A 17,816-nucleotide genomic window follows, 5' to 3' on the forward strand; every position below is an offset into this window, starting at 1 on the left:
AGAAATATAACGGAATATGAAACTTGGCATGTAATGGCCGCTCGGCTCGGAGCAATAAAATCATTTTGAACTCTATTGCTTTTGAGGATGGCAAGAGAAAGAGAAAGGCCTATAAGTTTTTCCTTTTTTTTTCATGAATAAAATAAAGTTTGACATTCACAAAACTGTCCTGCACTGTAGTTAAACAAGCTAGCACCAGTTTGTAACAATGTATCTCAAACTGTATTTGATTCATATAAACAAACTTTGAGAGAGAAACATTTTTGACTAGTGGACCCTATAAATAAGAGTAGAAAGCCAATGTTGTTCATGTTTACTGTCCCCTAACATCTCCATACCAGGTGTGGATATTCAGAGTCACCTCAGGGAATCAGCTTCTGTTTCTCCCATTTAATCACTGCTGGGATCAGCTTAAAAGTGGTAGTGCAGTGCAGCCGTGTAGTCCTAATTCTGAAGATACCAGAACGCCACTAAAATATCGATTTTCTTTAACAAGAATTAATATACGAGTTCACATTTTATTTGTTTACTGTCAGTCAGGACTAGACTCAAGACTTTAGCAGCCATTTGCCAAAGCGAAAATGTATTGCTAGGAAAATAAATAAATACGTGCAGGTTATTTCATGGTACGCTTGGTTTTAATACTGTGTTTCCACCACAAGATGGAACACATTTTCCCCCCCTTTTTCCTAAATCGTAAACATATTACAATCCTAGTAACTTAAAAAAAAAAAAAAAAAAATATGTAATATGTATCATCTCTAGTCAAGAAGACATTTAGTTTCTTTAATTTTGGAATGGCACACACACACACGGTACACTGCTATTGTTGCCTTGTGACCTGTATTTCAACAACGGCCGCAAACCAGATGAGACTGCCTGAAAACGTCTAACAAGAATCTGATTGCCCCCCTGTGGGGTTTGACTTCTGTCTGCGCTATTTAGACTAGAGCACTCTGCAGCCAGAAAGGCTGGTTAGTGTTTACTGAGCTCTCATTGTGTTCCTTCCCCTTTCTTTCTGTCTCCAGATGTAAATACTGTGACCGGTCGTTCAGCATCTCTTCCAATCTGCAGCGGCACGTCAGGAACATCCACAACAAGGAGAAGCCCTTCAAGTGTCACCTGTGTAACCGCTGCTTCGGCCAGCAGACCAACTTAGACAGACACCTCAAAAAACATGAACACGAGAACATTCCAGGTAACGCAGATGTGATCCGGACCGGCAGTGTCTCACACAACACTGCCCGTTACACTCTCTCCACCCCACGCTGTGATCCGGACCGGCAGCGTCTCACACAACACTGCCCGTTACACTTTCTCCACCCCCCACCCCCCTGACCTTGGCGTATGGCTGCAGCCAATCTATCCGAGTCACGGCACCAATGTAACCGGGCGAAGGCTGGGCGTGAACCACAACTGAGCACCTTAACCGCTGTGCAAAAGAGCCGGGCTCGGCTGCATTCGTGGTTATAGAGCTTTTAACCTCATCTCACCTCACCGACGGGACAGAATCCCGAACGGCAGTGTATCACACAACACTGCCCGTTACATGCGCTCCTAGATATTGTGCAGATCCCTCCTGCTAGCTAGCTCTACTTTAAGAATACAATCTTTATATGTTGCTCCTCTGTCCAGTCAGTATCCAGGGCTGTGACGTGTTCGTTTTTCATGCCGTTACATATTACATCGTTTCTTTTTTTTTTTTTTTTCAGTGAGTCAGCATCCTGGGATTCTTTCGAACCTGGGGACGAGCATCTCCTCGCCAAACTCTGAACCGGACAATCATGCACTTTTAGACGAGAAGGAAGATTCCTATTTTTCGGAAATCCGGAATTTTATTGCCAACAGTGAACTGAACCAGGCGTCCAGTTCGACAGATAAAAGGTAACGGTTTCAACTCGGGAGGAAAGATTAGACCCCCTCCTTAGTTATTCAGTATGGAAAGATCTTTGTTTATGCATTTAGCGTTGAACAATATGCATAACTTAGATATACAATCAGTACCCTTATGTAGATTGGACTGCCAATATAAATGTCACAATGAACAGCAACAGAACAGTAAATCTGTTTCTGTCTGCGTGTGGGTTATGTGAATTTACAACTATGGCCAAAAGTTTTGCATCACCTAGAATTTTAGGATTGAGATATAATTTAAAAAAATGTATGAACATAATTTAGATATTGTACTTAACATCATGTAATCAGAGAAACTGCAAAATGATATTGATGTTTGTTAAGTAAAACTGCAAAGCGGTATGTAATTCAATATGTTAACATAACATTATTCAGCAGGTTTCGTTTGACTTTATGAAGCAAAATTAGTTAATTCTATAATGGTGATGCAAAACTCTTGGCCATAGCTGTAGTTTATCAACTCGTATATGTAGTAATACAAAAATAAACTATTTTAGAAACTCTTTGACAAACGACTATGGAATATGAAACTGATTCGAAATATCTGTCAAAAAAAATTAAGTTTATTTTCATATTACTCCATTTCGTCTTGTATAACTGTTGCTGCTAAAAAGGCTTCCATTCAGCGGTAATTGCTGTCTCTGAAGATCCGATATGTTGGTAGTTAATCCCTGGCTGTCATTATGAATCCCTACCTGGACCAATCAAAAGGCAGAAAGAAAAAGCATTAAAGCCCCTCTGCTTCCCTTCACGGAGGCTCTTCGATTAAAACTCTACTCACAGGGGACCCCCAGCCACTGTGTGCCCCCCACCCTCCCTGCTTGTACGCTGTCCCTGGTGGATGCCGGAGACTGTGCAGTTGAAACAGCAGTGAAGCAGATCTGTGTAAACCCAGTAGGTTAAACAAATGCTGAGTGTTTCATTTACTTTCCGTCTCAGCCTATAACACTTAACTTTTACCAGACTCGCCAAAAAATGAAAACACAACAAACCCATTACTGACATATAACCATATTCATATCCGTGTTACAACTTGCAGGCCCCCTGCTTTCTAGCCAAAACATATACGACCATAATCTTGCGTTACACTGAATTCATATTTAATGTGCTGTATAAATACAGTCCGTGTGTGCTGTGCATATTTAAGAGAGTGACAGCAGAACAGAGTGACTCAGTAAATGATGCTTTTATGCAGCATACAATGGGCTTTTTCTAAACGCCCACACGCAAATGCATAGCCATTTTTCTATGAAAGCGAAATTCAAATCCCTTTTTTTTTGAGCATCCATGTACAGCTATGGCCAAAAGCTTTGCAAAATAATTTTAAGATTGAGACATCATTTAAATATATATATATATATATATATATATATATATATATATATATATATATATATATATATATTTCAACTTTATGAAGCAAAATGTGTTAATTCTATAGGGTGATGCTAAACTTTTAGCTGTAGCTGCACAGCATCATTGCCGTCTGGGATCAATTGCCCGTCTTTTCTCAGTAAAGCAGGCTTGGCTTCTGCAAAGCTGTGATTCAAATGAGACCTCTGCTTTATATCTATTAAAAAAAAAATAATTGAAATTCCAAATGACGATTTGTTGTAAACAGGTAAAGAGATTGTGTTGAATTATGTAGATCTGTCCCCACTGCATTCCTGTGCGTTATTCGCACGCATTTTGGAATAACCCAATTAAATGTAGTTTCTCAAATATTTTAGAGACTTTTGAATAGAGTTTAGCCTTTACTTGTCTTTTGTTTTCTGGCTCTTCACTGGGTATGCAGCAGCTGTTTCTGAATTTTTTGTAATTTTTTTTCTGAAATAGGTTGTCTAGGCAGGCAGGGAGGCAGGCAGGCAGTCTGGGAGTGAGGGTATTTTTATTTCAAACTGACAGAGGAAAAAAAAAAATGACCCTGGCATTTCCTGTAAGAGATCACAGGAGTTTAAGCTCGTCTAGCGCAGACAGAAATAGACAGAGCTGAGGCTGAAGCGGGCTGGCATGAGTGCCTTGGGGGGCGAGAGTCAGATTGGGGTATTTATCTGCAAGATAAATCGATCAAGCCCCCGCTAACACAAACACCCCGTTGACGTGTTTAGACTAAGTGACAAAACCCAGGACCCTTCAAATCTGCCCCGAAAAAAAAAAAAAAAATCATTTTGACTGTATGATATTTAATCTGCTCCAAAACAAGCAGCATTTTTATAATTGTTTGAGAATTCCCCCCTCAGCCCCCCCAGTCCCCTTTTTTTTTTTTTTTTTTTTTTGCTAGTTTTCAGTTTCGACTGCCTCAAACCCAAACCTTAACCTGGTTCTTTGTGTAGCTTAAAACACCATTACCGAGAGGCAAGCGGTGCTGCCGTTAGCCTCTGAACGATCGTTAATCTAACACACTGTCCACCTCCCTCCCAGGCCGGATGACAGCCAGGGACACGCGCCGACCAACCCCAAGCGGAGTGAGGGAGAGGAGGAGGAGGAGGAAGAGGAGGCTGATGAAGAGGACGGTAGCCTGACGGAGAAATCTCAGGACGAGGTGGTCTCCCCGCCGATGGTACCCCAGGGGAGCTACGAGGATGAGGAGGAGCCTTCCTCTCTAACGATGAGTTACGAACACACCCGAAGGTGAGTGCCCGCTCCACACAACATCACTGGGACTTGGTTTATTACACTTTCACGCAGGACCTTGTATATCAAGCAACGTGGTTAGCAGGTACACCCTACGAACGAAGCTGGAGAAAGCCACTTTGTGAAAATACTTGTAGCAATTAGTTAAATGCATTACTTATTATATGTGTTACTAGAAGTTCAGTACGCAAATAAAATGGGAATGGGAAAATCTATATTATACTACACCACTGGAGTTGATTCCAGCAGTAAGTGTAAGAAAACAAGTCCCAAGAACTCATATGGATGTGTTTCATTGTGCTTTTTACTGCTGACAAACAAGTCCCATGTTGAAGCATGTGACAAGCAGTCCACGCTCCATCTTGTGTCCGCTTCATCACCCTCTCCAGTGCATGCTGCAGTGCATTATTCCAATACAGACTGAGACCAGGTCCCCTGCATCACTCTCCATTCTTCTGGGAAAGCCAGCTGACGTTTTCTCTTATTTGCGTGACGGTAAGGCGGTAAAGCAGTGAAGTGGAGACACGCTCTGCTGGGACCCTTGTGTTCTGCCCTCCCCGTTTCTCCAGCGTGCATGTGTCTCGTGGCGCCATGGCTTGTCCAGTCCCCTCATTGCATGTGCATGAGCAGTCTGGTGTTTGTCAGGGCTGGTTGCTTGGCCTGTTCGTGTAAGACCAGGAAAGCTAACCCAAGGTTCGTTGGTGCAGGTGTATTGATGAGGACGAAGCGGGCCTCTTAGAACTGGAGCAGATTCCGACCTTTGGGAAGGGGCTGGATCTCCGTAAGACCGCAGAGGAACCCTTTGAAGTTAAAGACATGTTTAACTCCTCCTTAGAATCGGAGACTTTAAAAGAGACCCTGTACAGACAGGCTAAAACACAGGTATGTGACTTTACCAATGTGTGTATGATGCACATTTTAATAAAGGCAGCAGGCAAGCTAGGTTAGAAATGACTATCACGAGAAGAAAGACAGAGAACGAGAAGCATCAAGGATCGTACCTTTTATCCACACCCCAAGGCTGTAGCATTAGCTGTATCGGTGGTGATTTCCATCAATATTTTTTAGTGCTTTACGAATCTCATACACAGAAGGCGAAACAAACAAACAAAGGTTTCATGTTTGGAGACCGCAGAAGGAAACGATTAGCTAGACTGAAGGATCTAATTGAGGTTGGAATAGACGAGCCAGTGAATAAGCAAACGCCAAGTTCGTTAGTGAGTACTGTTCAGAAACTTGCTGATGTGGACTTGTTTTGAAATCTACTGCGTTGGGATGACCAGGATGTACATTCTCTCTGCAAAAGCACTCTGCTTGTCTGTGTGGCGTCCCTTTCATAAATACACTGGCGGGGCCATGAGTTGGATCTCTGTTTCGAACGTGGGAGGGGAAAGGCATGGCTCTGTCCCTTTTCTTTTACTAACTCTATTGAGGCACGTATTTTTCTTTCAAAACCCTTCTGTTCATCCTAAACACTGGAACAGGCTGTGTTGTCAGAGATTTCTGAATGCTAGCGAGTTGTGAACAGCAGCTGATTGTACTTGGGTGTCAGTCAGCAGTTTCATTTGTTTTGAATGTTTTGTGTCGGTTTGGTTTGCCAGATGCTTGCTCGTGAGACACCCACAGCAGATTTTGTAAAGTATTGTATCGCAGTGAAAACTGTGAGGAGATCCCCAAACCTCAAACTGGTGGATTGTCAGATGAAGTCAGTGGAGAGATATTTTTGAGTGAATGTTAACGCGCTGCATCTATAGTGAACATTCAATGGAAAGGATTTGTCAAAGTTTCAGCACATTGTATCCTGTGCATAAAACATGCAGCTTAGTTTAAAAAAAAACAACAGCACTTTTGTATGTTTAGTAGCGGTTCAAGAGTACAATCTTCCTATGGTAATGCGTCATGTGTAGAGTGTCTCTTATTTAAAATGAAATAATTTTCCCAAACTGCACAAGATGACATCAATAACCCTACACGCTGCGTATGAAGTTATAAAAGTATATTTCAGCATTCCATTTTATATAAAAGTATAACGGTACACAAAGCATAGGGATGCGGCACAGTAATGTCTTGTATAATAGATATATTTTTGTGTTTTATTTAACAGGCTTATGCAATGATGCTGTCTCTGTCTGAAAACAACCCTCTACACATGTCCTCCCAGAATTCTCTGGATGCTTGGCTGAACATGGGTGGTGGCGCTTCAGAGCCTGGGAGCTTTCACCCCCTCAACCACATCTGAGAGAGAGAGAGAGAGAGACCAGGAACCAGGGACCAGGGACCAGGCCACACTGGGAAAACTGGGACCACCTCCGTCTCAACGAGAGCTGGACAGGGCCGCCCAGGGGACCAGGTTCTCTCACCCCAGCGGGCGGCACAGCGAACCAGGCATAGAGATTGTAGAGCGTGGAAGAGGCAGCCTTGCTTAGCATGGTCAGAATAGGGAGTCCTCACATTGGGGCTGGCAGTGTGTGCCAGGGGCCTTCCATAACAAATTAAATTACAGATGTAATAATCCACCATCGTAGCTGTGGCTTTTTCAAAGAGTTTGTCATTGAATTGATTTGAGTTTCGTTTTCTAAATTTGGCCCTCTTGAGTGTTTTTAGAGTTCTGGATAGTTTGAACGCCCCTTTGGAAACAGGAGGGGTAGAATCCCTGCCCTCTCCTGCCCCCCTATTCCATTTCCAGATCAAGCTCAGTAAGGTTGCCTCCACACAGATGGTAACTAAAGGACCTTTTTTCACCTCATTCCTTGGGTCAGCATACCTTTCAACAATGACCTTAATGCCCACAACATATTTATTCCACACAAATGAGCTTTTGCACAGTGAAAAATACTATGACAAGAAGCAGCTAAACGGTAATACATGTAATAGTAGTAGTAATTAATGATAATAACAATACAAATAATTTAATGAAATACAAAGCTCTCAAAAGGACAATGCATTCCTCAAAGAGGCTAGTCCACAAATAAGTAAGTAAATAGTAATGAAGAAAAATATTTTATCCAGTAAATTTGGACTTTAAATTATTTCCCACAGGGGCCAATACTGTATCAACATTCTTTCTTCTAGTTCGATTTAAGTTAATTTGTATAAATCTTTTGCTTTTTTGTATGTTATTTGTTCTATAATAACAGTATTGTTTCTTAGGCACCATGGTATATAATGTTAATATAATTACTTAGTGAAGGACCAAAATTGTGTAATATTGCTGTATGTACAATAACCAGGAAGTATGTAGGACAAGTGGTTTGTGCCAAATAACCCGTAGACGATGTTTTGTTCTCCGACAATCATTTTTTCTTGAAGGGTTTTTATTCTGTTGCTGTTATCGTCGTTTGTTGACGTTTGTTTTGATTTTCTGTAGACTTGTTCAATCTGTAATTAGGAGTAGGAGATTGTGTAATCTATTTATTTTTTTTTGGGGGGGGGGGGGCGGGTGTTGTTGTTGATGAAAAGTGACAGCTGAGAATACCCCAGTATATCTTCAAAAAATGCAATACAATGCTCAATTCAATACAAGTGGTTTTGCCAACGTGCCAAATTTGTAAAAGATGAATTTAGCTATTTACTTATCAAATCAAACTACATTTGAGAAAAGAAAGAAAGTGAATCGTTGTGTAAATGTTTTTTAGTAATATGAATAAATCTGGCTGTGTTGTAGAATTTTTTTGTTGTTGTTGTAAAGGGTGGTTTATGTATTAACACAGGACCGTACTGAGGGGGCACATTCTAAATGTTTTACAGACCTGATAATGGTCTCCTCCCAGCATGCTCTGAAACCCATGACGTCTTTATTATCGGACTGTGGAGCAGACCTGTGAATTGGTATGGCAGTACAAATATTCATTTTGCTGTATGAAGAAGCCTCACTTGTTTTTGATGCTGACTTGGTGTGATTTGATTGTTTATTGCATAATGTCAAATCTCTAAAAATGTCAAATAATGAAATATATTAGCTTTATAATTCCCAGAAGGAGCTGTTTAATTGTACAGCTAAGTACTTGCAACCACGTCATAGCGTGTTCCCAAATCCCTACTCCTAGTTGTTTCCAAAATCAAGGGCATTGTGAATGGGGAAATGCTGCAGACACTTTAAATGGTACCACTCCATTGGCACCCTGTTGAATTCATCCACTGCACTTCGGACTTAAACTTGCTGGTAGAAAATGCATGAGGGCAGTCTTTACTATATCCCATAGAATAATGTATTGTTCTTTGTCTGTCCAGCATACCGGGTTTGGTGTTCTCTCTCTGTTTTCTGTTTTCAATGCTGATAATGGGTTGGAACAATTCTGGGTTTAAATGGTTAAACCTCCTTCTTCCTGGTTTTCTATTAGGCAAGAGAGAGAGACCTGAATGTAGAATAAGATGATGAAGATTACACAGCCGCAGATCTTTCCAGTCAAATTATCAACACTGGCAGAATAATTAAAATGTTGTAGTCCAGTTCTCTTATCCCATACAGTGCTGTATGCATTAAACAAGAAATGGTGCATTGTGTTTGTGGCCAGCAGAGGGCACCCTCAGTTGAAAATAAAAATCACCAGCCCACACACATCAATACAGTATTTTTGTGAATTTGTATAAGGGCCCCTACCCTAACAGTGTAAATAAATGGGGAAATAAACACATTTCTTAATTACGTTACCAGCTTTCTAAAAGCATATCCGGCACCCAAGGCAAATTAAAATGTGTTTGACCAAATGATATATTAAAAAAATAAATAAATAGTAATCCAATGTGGCTGGTCTTGATCGTCTGTCACAGTACAGACCTGAATAAAATAGTTTGTTTCAAAACTGTATATTGTTTTAAAAGATTGTTGTCTATGTCTGGAATTCATATAAGAAAATGGATGTGAAGGTTCAAAACTTGATGGTGCTTGTTTCATTTTGGATCTGAATTGTATATTGCCTCGGTTCTGTTTATAAAAACTGCATGACTTGTGTTTAGCGGTCATTATGGTGTCCGTTTGTGAACATTTGTATTTAAAAATGAAATGTAAAAATCCGTAGATGCACTTATTGTACACATGTGGTTAGGTTGTACATTGCAGACTCACAAGAGACTTTTTACTGCCTTGGCAAAATAAACGGGCAGTCAGATATTAAACTGAAGAAATGATGCTTGTGGGAGAGAGAGAAAAAATGAACTTGGGACAGATTGTAGAGTAATCTGAAGTAAACACAAACCGATTTCTGAAATTGCAGTTCATTTTGATGCTTGTGATAATTATCATTATGAAAGATGTTAGAGCAATTCCATTCAAATAAATTAAAAAAAAAATCTGATTCTGATGTTAATTCTTTAGAATAGGAATGTATACCAGATGTAATCTTTCCAATGCTATGAAGAATTTATACATGAGATTGATATGCAATAAAACCTGTGTGCTTTTTATATACAATCTCCCTTTTGAGTCTTTATTAAAAAAAAAGGTACAATAGCCTTTTTCAATCCACTGATGGACGAACGCCTCCCCAAGATTCTTCCACACAAGCATGTCTGCTGCATCCCTCATCTACGTTGCTCTGGCGTGTTTCCTGATTTCATCTTGCCATCTTCCTGGAGGTCTTCTTCTTGGTCGCTTTATATCTCTTGGGATCCAGTCTAGTATCTCCTTGGTCCAGCCATGGTCTGTTCTTCTTGCTACATGTCCGGCCCACTGCCATTTCAATCAAACTTCCCATATAAAAAGCCTTTCCATGTTCAGTATATTACTGAAACACGTTTGAACAATCAGGCCCATGGCAAATCAATGCTGAACTGGCTGCACTTACTGTATCTCACCATGAATAAGTCTCACCTGAGTCTGGCAGTTAACTAATAGGAGTTGTCCATGTAGCAATTAGGGTTGTTCACCACCAAATGCTTGGCTCCAGGTCATTTAAATAAAATACCTAATCCAGTGTAGTTCTGAAGCCAAGACTTTGTGCAGGGCTAGTGTGAGTTTCAAACCCTGTGCGTTGCTGTCTTTAAAACAGACCAGCAGAAACATATTTTCTAGTTTTTATTTTTATTTTCAGAACACGTGGTTTGCAGAACCAGGAGGGTAAGAACAATCTTATTTTCCCTTTTGGAGATTTAAAAAAAAAAAAAAATAGCACAAGTTTTCTTTTGGAAATGTATTAAAATATATTGAAATGCAACATATGTGCTTTACCTGCGTGGTATGCCCTACCTATATCATGCAGCACAGGTGTGTTCAGAAGAAGCACACGGGAGAAAGGAGGGAGGCGTGTTGCTTGGGATGGGGCGACAGGTGCTATGCAATATGATGTAGATCAAAGGTGTGTGTTGTGCCTTTCATTGCACATGTATAATTCTGATACAATATTTACATATAGCCTAATAATAATATTAATGATACTTTACTAATGAGACAAACACCCAAGAAGAAGTATATATCGTGTGTAAGTTGCTGAACAAAAACGAGTCTGAATAGTAATTGAGGCTTTGCAATGTCCGGACTGCAACTTTAAGAAGTCAAACGCGGAAGTAAGTGAAAAGCAACGCATGTGAAGTTCCTGTTTAGATAGACTGGATAGTGATTTGGTGGTGGCGTGGGACCGTGCTAGCTGTTGTGTTTATTTGTAAACACACGGTTCCGATTTGATCACAATCCTGTTGTTTTGCTTTTTGTTGCCTTAAAACTAAAGTAAAGGTACTTTAATAATAATAATAATAATAATAATAATAATAATAATATCACCGTTCGAATCATGCTGCAGCTCAACGACTCGGTAGAACCTGAAAGCCCCGGCGCAGCTGTGCTCCACACCGGGGGAAATGAAGATGGCGTGGAGGTAGCATTTACCCCACCGGGAATAGGGGGGGTCCGGCCGGGAGTGCACCAGTCCCCGCACGGTTCCCTGACCATGCACGGAGGGGGGGCTTCTGTTGCTTGCTGTTCACCTTTGCAGACCCTGACGCCTTTCCAAGTTCACAATCCAACAATGCAAGCTAAAGTCAAAGATTACTTTGTTTTCAGGGTGAGTTTACACCGCGCCAGTTTATGTTTTATTAGTAATATATCGATTAATAAATAAATCATACATCTACATAATTGTAGCCTGCAAATAAATGCGTAAGTTTAGTATTTTGAGTTTTTATTGTTGTTGACAACCAAATGCATGCATGCATGTTTGTCGCACTGTAATTCTAAAATAATGTACAGAAGAGAAATAAATGATGAGCAAGAAAACGACAGTGGTCAGTCGTGCAGTGTAGGTGGTACATAGGAGAAGGCCTGGTGCTTTATTTGAGAAATGTCGCTTGCTGTTAGTGCTTTGTGTTGTTCAGAGACAGTGCATAATATTACTGTAGCTGTATAGAAACTATCCGAGGTGGGTTCATTCTGTATGTGTGGTTTTCTGCTAAATGCATCCTGTATTCAAGGTATATAAGAACATTTTCACTATTAATGTAAATATTTTATTCTAAGCATTTCCCTGAACTAGATCAGCTGGCTGACCAATGATATTCGGCTTCAGCTGTAATACGTCACAAACAGAACCATAGTCCGCATCGCTTGGTCATTAATGCATTACACTATTTAAATGAAATATATCAATAAGTGGTCAGACTTGTTGCAAACTGTATACCGCAATATACTGTATTGGTTACAGTATATCTTGATAATATAGTATATATATTTTTTGTTTGTTTGTTTCAGCCAGGAACGATTGAGCAGGCCGTGAATGACATCCGCTCGGTCGCCTTGCCATCCGAAGACGGGGAGGTCCAGAGCGTTTGGCTTCTCGCAGAGTGAGTGACCAGTGGAGGAGATTTTAAAGCCGCTCTATACCATTGTCAGAGGTTATTGTAGAATCTGCCTATATGTGTAGTACTGCTAGGAAACAGCAGATGGCGACAAAGAATGTGGAAACAATGCAAGATTAAATAGCCCTATCATTTGTGTGTTCTGCGTCCAAAAAAAAAAAAAAAGTCAGGACTGTAGGGAGATATAGCCACAAAAGCAACACACCTCTTGGTCTCTGCATCTCCACGGATGGAAATAAGACATAGCAGTTTGATTCATTCCTGGTTTTACTATGAGTTTAATAAGACGCACAAAAGTGTGTTAATTTGAGGACAGGCTACTTTTTTATTTTCTGTTGAGAAACTATTTCTCTCCTCTCTTTCCACACAGAATAGACCACTGGAACAACGAGAAAGAGCGCCTGGTGCTCCTCACAGATTGGTCCCTCCTGGTGTGCAAGTACGACTTCATCAACCTCCAGTGTGAGCAGGTGATCCGAGTCTCTCTCAACGCTGTCGACACCATCTCCACCGGGGAGTTCCAGTTCCCTCCCAAGTCCCTCAACAAGTGAGTCAGTCCCTTTCATTCAGGGCAGCTCTGCACCAAGCTTTACTGCTGTGTTCTGTCCTTGCAGAATAGTTCCGGGCAGTAGTTCCGGAAGGTTTATGTGTCTGTGCCCTCTGTTGTGTTGCTTGTTCCCTGTCATTGAGCAGGCCTGTCTGTTCTTGTGGTGTAAGTTGCAGAGGGATCCTTCAAAAGCAAATGACAGTACTGTAAATTAAAAATAATAATATGCATTATAAAGTATTACATAGAAACTATGTAACTATATCTATATAATTGTTGTTCATTGCATACATAGATTCAGAAGAGTAAAATGTATTGCACATTTGGAGGGTTTGTCCCTGTGATGGTGATTTTGTATTGCTGTAGTTTATTAATGACTGTATTATTGTTGGTGACAGCAGTTCAATTTAGCAATGAGATCTGTAGTATATTGCATGTAGCAGCACTAGCTGGTTTCTGCCCAGTTAAACGGCTCCCTCACCAGAGTGTTCTGTTCTTTTTTTGCAGGAGAGAGGGGTATGGTATCCGGGTGCAGTGGGATAAACGTCCCCGAGCGTCCTTCATGAACCGCTGGAACCCCTGGTCCACCGACATGCCTTACACCACCTTCACAGAGCACCCCATGGCCAACGCTGATGAGAAGATTGCTTCCCTTTGTCAGGTAAATGACTGAACAGGCGTAACGGAGTAAACCTTTATGAAAATGTGTGGCAAACACTACCATACTACTAATAGGGCTGCCAAATAGTAAACTACAGTCAGCCCGACCTGTAACACTTCAACATAAGACTGGCAGATTCATTACAGAGCGCAAAATATAAGAACCAACTCACGGAATGAAAAAAAAAAAGCCAACATAGCCAAAACGGTTTGGTAATCCTATAATCGTCTAAAAAAATCAACCGCAGCAACAAAGCAAATGAATGAAACAAGGGACAGCTCACATTGATTGTAGTTTTTATAATGTATTGTTTCTAGCATGAGGCACACATGTTTCTCACACAGATGACTTCAGTTCCTCTACTGCTGCCTGCAGTATTCAAGATTGCGTCCGCTGGCGTTGTGGGATCAGCTGTCGCAGTGACTGCTCCTCACTCTCTCTCTCTCTCTCTCTCTCTCTCTCTGTGCTCTGCAGATGGACAACTTCCAGACGCAGTTGATCCAGGCGGTAAAGGCGGCCCACAAGGACTCCCCTCTCCCCGGCAGGGCTAACGGAGTCCTGATTCTGGAGCGGCCCCTTCTCATCGAGACCTACGTGGGGCTGATGTCCTTCATTAACAACGAGGCCAAGCTGGGCTACTCCATGACCAGAGGCAAAATCGGATTTTAACTAACCATCTAGCTAAAGGGACTTGTTAATGTCATGGATGGTCTTATTTTACAGTGCAAGTACATACAAGTTTGTGTGTGTGTGTGTGTGTATACATATGTAGTTAATGACCCATAGTTGAACTGTTGCAGGGTCTTAACTTAAACCCATGAGGCTACTTTCAATATAACTGCCTCGGCATAGACAGCACATGTCAGATTTATAAAGGTACAGCATGAGCCATACTCTAAAGTCCCACAGCCAAACGCTTGTGCCATGCGTCGTCACCCCTGCAGTGTCGCTTAGATTACAGCTGTAACTTCTTCCACTGAACAGAACACTTGCAAAAAGGGGCATCTGTATTGTTTTGAAAAATACTTGTTTTCTGGTGGAATACACAGAAATGCATGATGCACTGTGGTGTGTATGGTGGAAAGCCAACTGTAGGTAATGGGATGGATGTATTTCTTAGTATTTTTGCACAAGCTGTTATCTGTTGTGTATGCTGTTTTTTGTTTTGTTTATTTGTTTGGATCAGATCAGATCCAGGTACAGATTCCCCTGTGTAGTAATCACTCACTTTTGCCGCTAACCGAAATGAAGCGTTCTGTCTCTGGGATGCCAGTGGGAAGGGACTTTATTGTAAGGGAGTTGAAGGCAGCATCTAGATTCTTGACACATTAACACAAGCTTCAGCAGCAGCCCCTAATTGGATTGAAGCTGTTTTGGCATTGTTATGTTTTGATATTAAAGTGAAGGGATTAGAGGACTGACATTTGATTGTGTGACAAGCCCTTGGCAGTTGTGGGAGATGGAATTATCACTCTGGCCTCTGATCGTTTAGACAATTAGGGCTTTTTATCTGATCTCCAATGTAGCACAATTTGCTTGATGTTGAGATCGAATCAATGGGTAAGTTGAGGTTTTTTTTTAACCTAACACATAGCGGTTAGGCTCCATGGCAGAAAAACAGGGTTTCGTAATCCATGCACATTTACACATTGCATGCAGAACTAAAGCCCCTCCTGGTGACAAAAGCACAACACCCATATTTTAGGATAAGTGAAATTAACTGGAACGATGTTCATGTATCTGTGATCTTGAACCAGTGAGATGAACTTGAAGGTCAGTGCTGTACTTCAGATAGGTAGCTGCAGGCAGTCTGTAGCTGCGCTTCTCAGAAAACTGGCTGTATTTGCTGCTGAATGAATTGACAAGCCTGTATTTATGATATTAATCAAATAATTACCATCAGTTTGCTTATTCCCACTCTTGACAGATCTGGTGTGTTTAGTTTATGCAAAAATGTTACATAAAAGGTATAAATGTTGTGTGAATTGAATTATGTGTGGGGGGCTTAAATTAACCTTTTTAAATTAAAAAACATTTTAAAAAGTGTTTTAAACACATCAAGCAAAGGTTTGAGTGTGCCTGTGTAAAATGAAAGATACAACTTAATATTAATATAGAGTACATTTACTTAAGCTGAGATCATTTGGCTTTGCATCTATGCCACAGCAATCTAGTGTTTTGCAATCTTTAGTGTTACTGTCTAATAAACTGTGCTGGTGCTATGTGCTCTATGTTTAGATTACGGGAGTTCTTTTACTTCGAGAAAAAATAATTGTCGTTCTAAAGCTTTGGTTATTTATTTTCACACTGATTGTGTTCTACTGAATGACTTTGTTGGTGTGTACATACGGGTTTTAAAATATTAAAAGTGACCATAACTAACAGAAACCAGGCCAAAGTTAGAAGAAAATAGTTTATTCAACTAGAATTCCTGCCACTGAAAATTAACCAGTTAATCTATTCAGTTCTGGCTTTTACAAATGGAATCCAGTAAATTAAGAATGTTGCATTTACCAATTTTAGCATGGTTTTAGAAGGACATTGCATAAAGTAAATTCACCGGAGAAAATCACACTACTTTTAAAATGCAACGGAGAGAGTGTGACTTGATACTGTGGACAATTCTTTATTTTATTTTGTTGTAATAAAGCTAAATATTTTTTATTGTAAAACTAGATTGTATTATATGAAGCAAGTGTACATTTCTTATTTTTGTTTATCGCTAGTTTTTGAGGTCTTGTTTGGACATGTCAAAATGAAGCTAAAGCTATCTTGATTCCTGCAAAATGTGTTACAAGAAACAGTTTACATATATTCTGTTCCTGTGGTTGCCCATGCTGTGATTACACCAAAAACCTTCTTCTCCAGTGGTGCCAGGGAGAAGTGAAAGATGCCACTTTTAATGTACGAGAAAGAACCTTATGGACATGGAGAGGTTTTCAATTCTATATTCAGATTAGAGCAACCTAGAGCAGTGTCTAAACTAAACATCAGACAGTTCAAACCTTTTATTTCCAAAGGGGGTTGAGCATGCCTAGAAAGTTGCATTAGCAGAGGAAGAATACGCTTGGAACCCCAAAGGCATTTCCAGACCTATTAATTGAGATGTTGTAATTGTTTGACCTTGTTTCTTGCTAGCTAACAACATAGTGTTTGAGAGCCAACAAGCAGATTTAGGCAGCTTGCTGTAGTCAGCGTACACAAATGCAGTAAGTTAAGATACATGCATGCATTGGGCTGCATTCAGTAAGACAATGTGTACATTTCTGAAATAAAACAGTGTGTCTTATTTAAATTTACCTGTTTCTTCTCGTTGTGGTGTGTTTCCCTAAATCTAAAATGAAGCAGTTAAGAGGATTTTACTTCCAAAGATAAGCACCTTAACTGTAAATGCTTATATTTAACCGAGCTTGTGGTTTCATTTTGGAGTTGGATCAGATCTGTAACAAGGTTCTCAACTCATACAGGAGGCTGCTTGGGTTCTTCACACACTCAGGCATCCAATGGCGCCTCCTTTGACCTCAGATGTGCTTGTGTTTTACTCATGTTGACATGTTTCTCGCATGCTCTTTTTTGTGATGAAATTGAGAAAGGTGGTCTATTTTCAAACTGGCTTCGAAAGCAACACTGCTCTAAAATCAGCTGTGTTTTGGTTGTGTGCACAGCAATGACCAGTCTGCACTGCAAGAAAAATAACAACACCACAATCAGATGATAGCATAATACTGTATTTATAAATGCCACTGTGTCTGGCAGCTTAGACAGAAATGCAGCTCTCTCCCCCCCTTCTTTCTGGTTTACAAAATCGAAATCCATCCTAAAGCATAACAAAGTTTGTGTCATCGGTCACTAGAATTATTTTAGAGACCCAATTACATTATAATGAATGCATTTTAAGGTCACTTGGTTTTAACTGGACAGTTTGACTGTAAATTACGATCCTTGTGGAATAAGTTTGTTACCGTTTTGTTAACTCATTTTAACATGGACTACTGTTTTTTTTATACATTTGCGTGTGTGTGTGTGTATATATATATATATATATATATATATATATATATATATATATATTACACACACACTGTATATATAAAGGGAACATTACAGACCAAGTTATGGTTAATTGTATTTCTCTGCCTATTGCTATGTACGCATTTATTTTATTTATTTTTAAATGTTTCTTGCTAATGTACCTGTGTTTTTATGATAGGGAAAATGTATAAATAAAACTATACACTCATGTATTGGAACTTTTTACAGTTGTCACTATTGTAT

At 40.1% G+C, this 17,816-nt stretch overlaps 2 protein-coding genes across 10 annotated transcripts in view; both read left to right on the top strand.

Annotated features, from left to right (window-relative positions):
• LOC117425596 (histone-lysine N-methyltransferase PRDM16) overlaps positions 1-9,485 on the top strand; it is a 220,319-nt gene extending 210,834 nt beyond the window's left edge. For 7 of the 8 annotated variants that reach the window (XM_058993086.1, XM_058993085.1, XM_058993084.1 and 4 more), the window contains 5 exons: positions 1,029-1,198; positions 1,713-1,884; positions 4,336-4,545; positions 5,256-5,430; positions 6,653-9,485. In XM_058993086.1, coding sequence (XP_058849069.1) covers positions 1,029-1,198; positions 1,713-1,884; positions 4,336-4,545; positions 5,256-5,430; positions 6,653-6,787 — 862 coding nt within the window. In that variant the 3' untranslated portion in view covers positions 6,788-9,485. The remainder of the gene's footprint in view (positions 1-1,028; positions 1,199-1,712; positions 1,885-4,335; positions 4,546-5,255; positions 5,431-6,652) is intronic. The other variant, XM_058993089.1, reaches the window with a different exon arrangement.
• A 1,024-nt stretch (positions 9,486-10,509) lies between these two features.
• LOC117425686 (tumor protein p63-regulated gene 1-like protein) lies at positions 10,510-17,796 on the top strand. Of its 2 annotated transcripts, XM_058993099.1 has the most exons (6): positions 10,510-10,603; positions 11,283-11,543; positions 12,227-12,318; positions 12,704-12,880; positions 13,388-13,541; positions 14,016-17,796. In XM_058993099.1, exons 2-6 carry the CDS (start codon positions 11,430-11,432, stop codon positions 14,208-14,210), a joined length of 732 nt encoding a protein of 243 aa, XP_058849082.1. In that variant the 5' UTR covers positions 10,510-10,603; positions 11,283-11,429; the 3' UTR covers positions 14,211-17,796. The 2 variants fall into 2 exon arrangements, with proteins under 2 accessions (XP_058849082.1, XP_033898735.1); XM_034042844.3 differs by lacking the exon at positions 10,510-10,603 and having other exon boundaries at positions 11,077-11,543.
• Positions 17,797-17,816: the final 20 nt, after the last annotated feature.

Source organism: Acipenser ruthenus, chromosome 20, assembly GCF_902713425.1.
Source record: "Acipenser ruthenus chromosome 20, fAciRut3.2 maternal haplotype, whole genome shotgun sequence".
In the NCBI taxonomy this organism is placed as follows: domain Eukaryota; kingdom Metazoa; phylum Chordata; class Actinopteri; order Acipenseriformes; family Acipenseridae; genus Acipenser; species Acipenser ruthenus.

What these genes read in the sequence shown, in the direction of transcription:
- LOC117425686 (XM_034042844.3), top strand. Translation starts at nt 11,274, where the DNA reads ATGCTGCAGCTCAACGACTCGGTAGAACCTGAAAGCCCCGGCGCAGCT. An exon ending in AGCGTTTGGCTTCTCGCAGA is followed by an intron (nt 12,319 to 12,703) that starts GTGAGTGACCAG and finishes CTTTCCACACAG; the next exon opens with AATAGACCACTGGAACAACG. An exon ending in AGATTGCTTCCCTTTGTCAG is followed by an intron (nt 13,542 to 14,015) that starts GTAAATGACTGA and finishes TGTGCTCTGCAG; the next exon opens with ATGGACAACTTCCAGACGCA.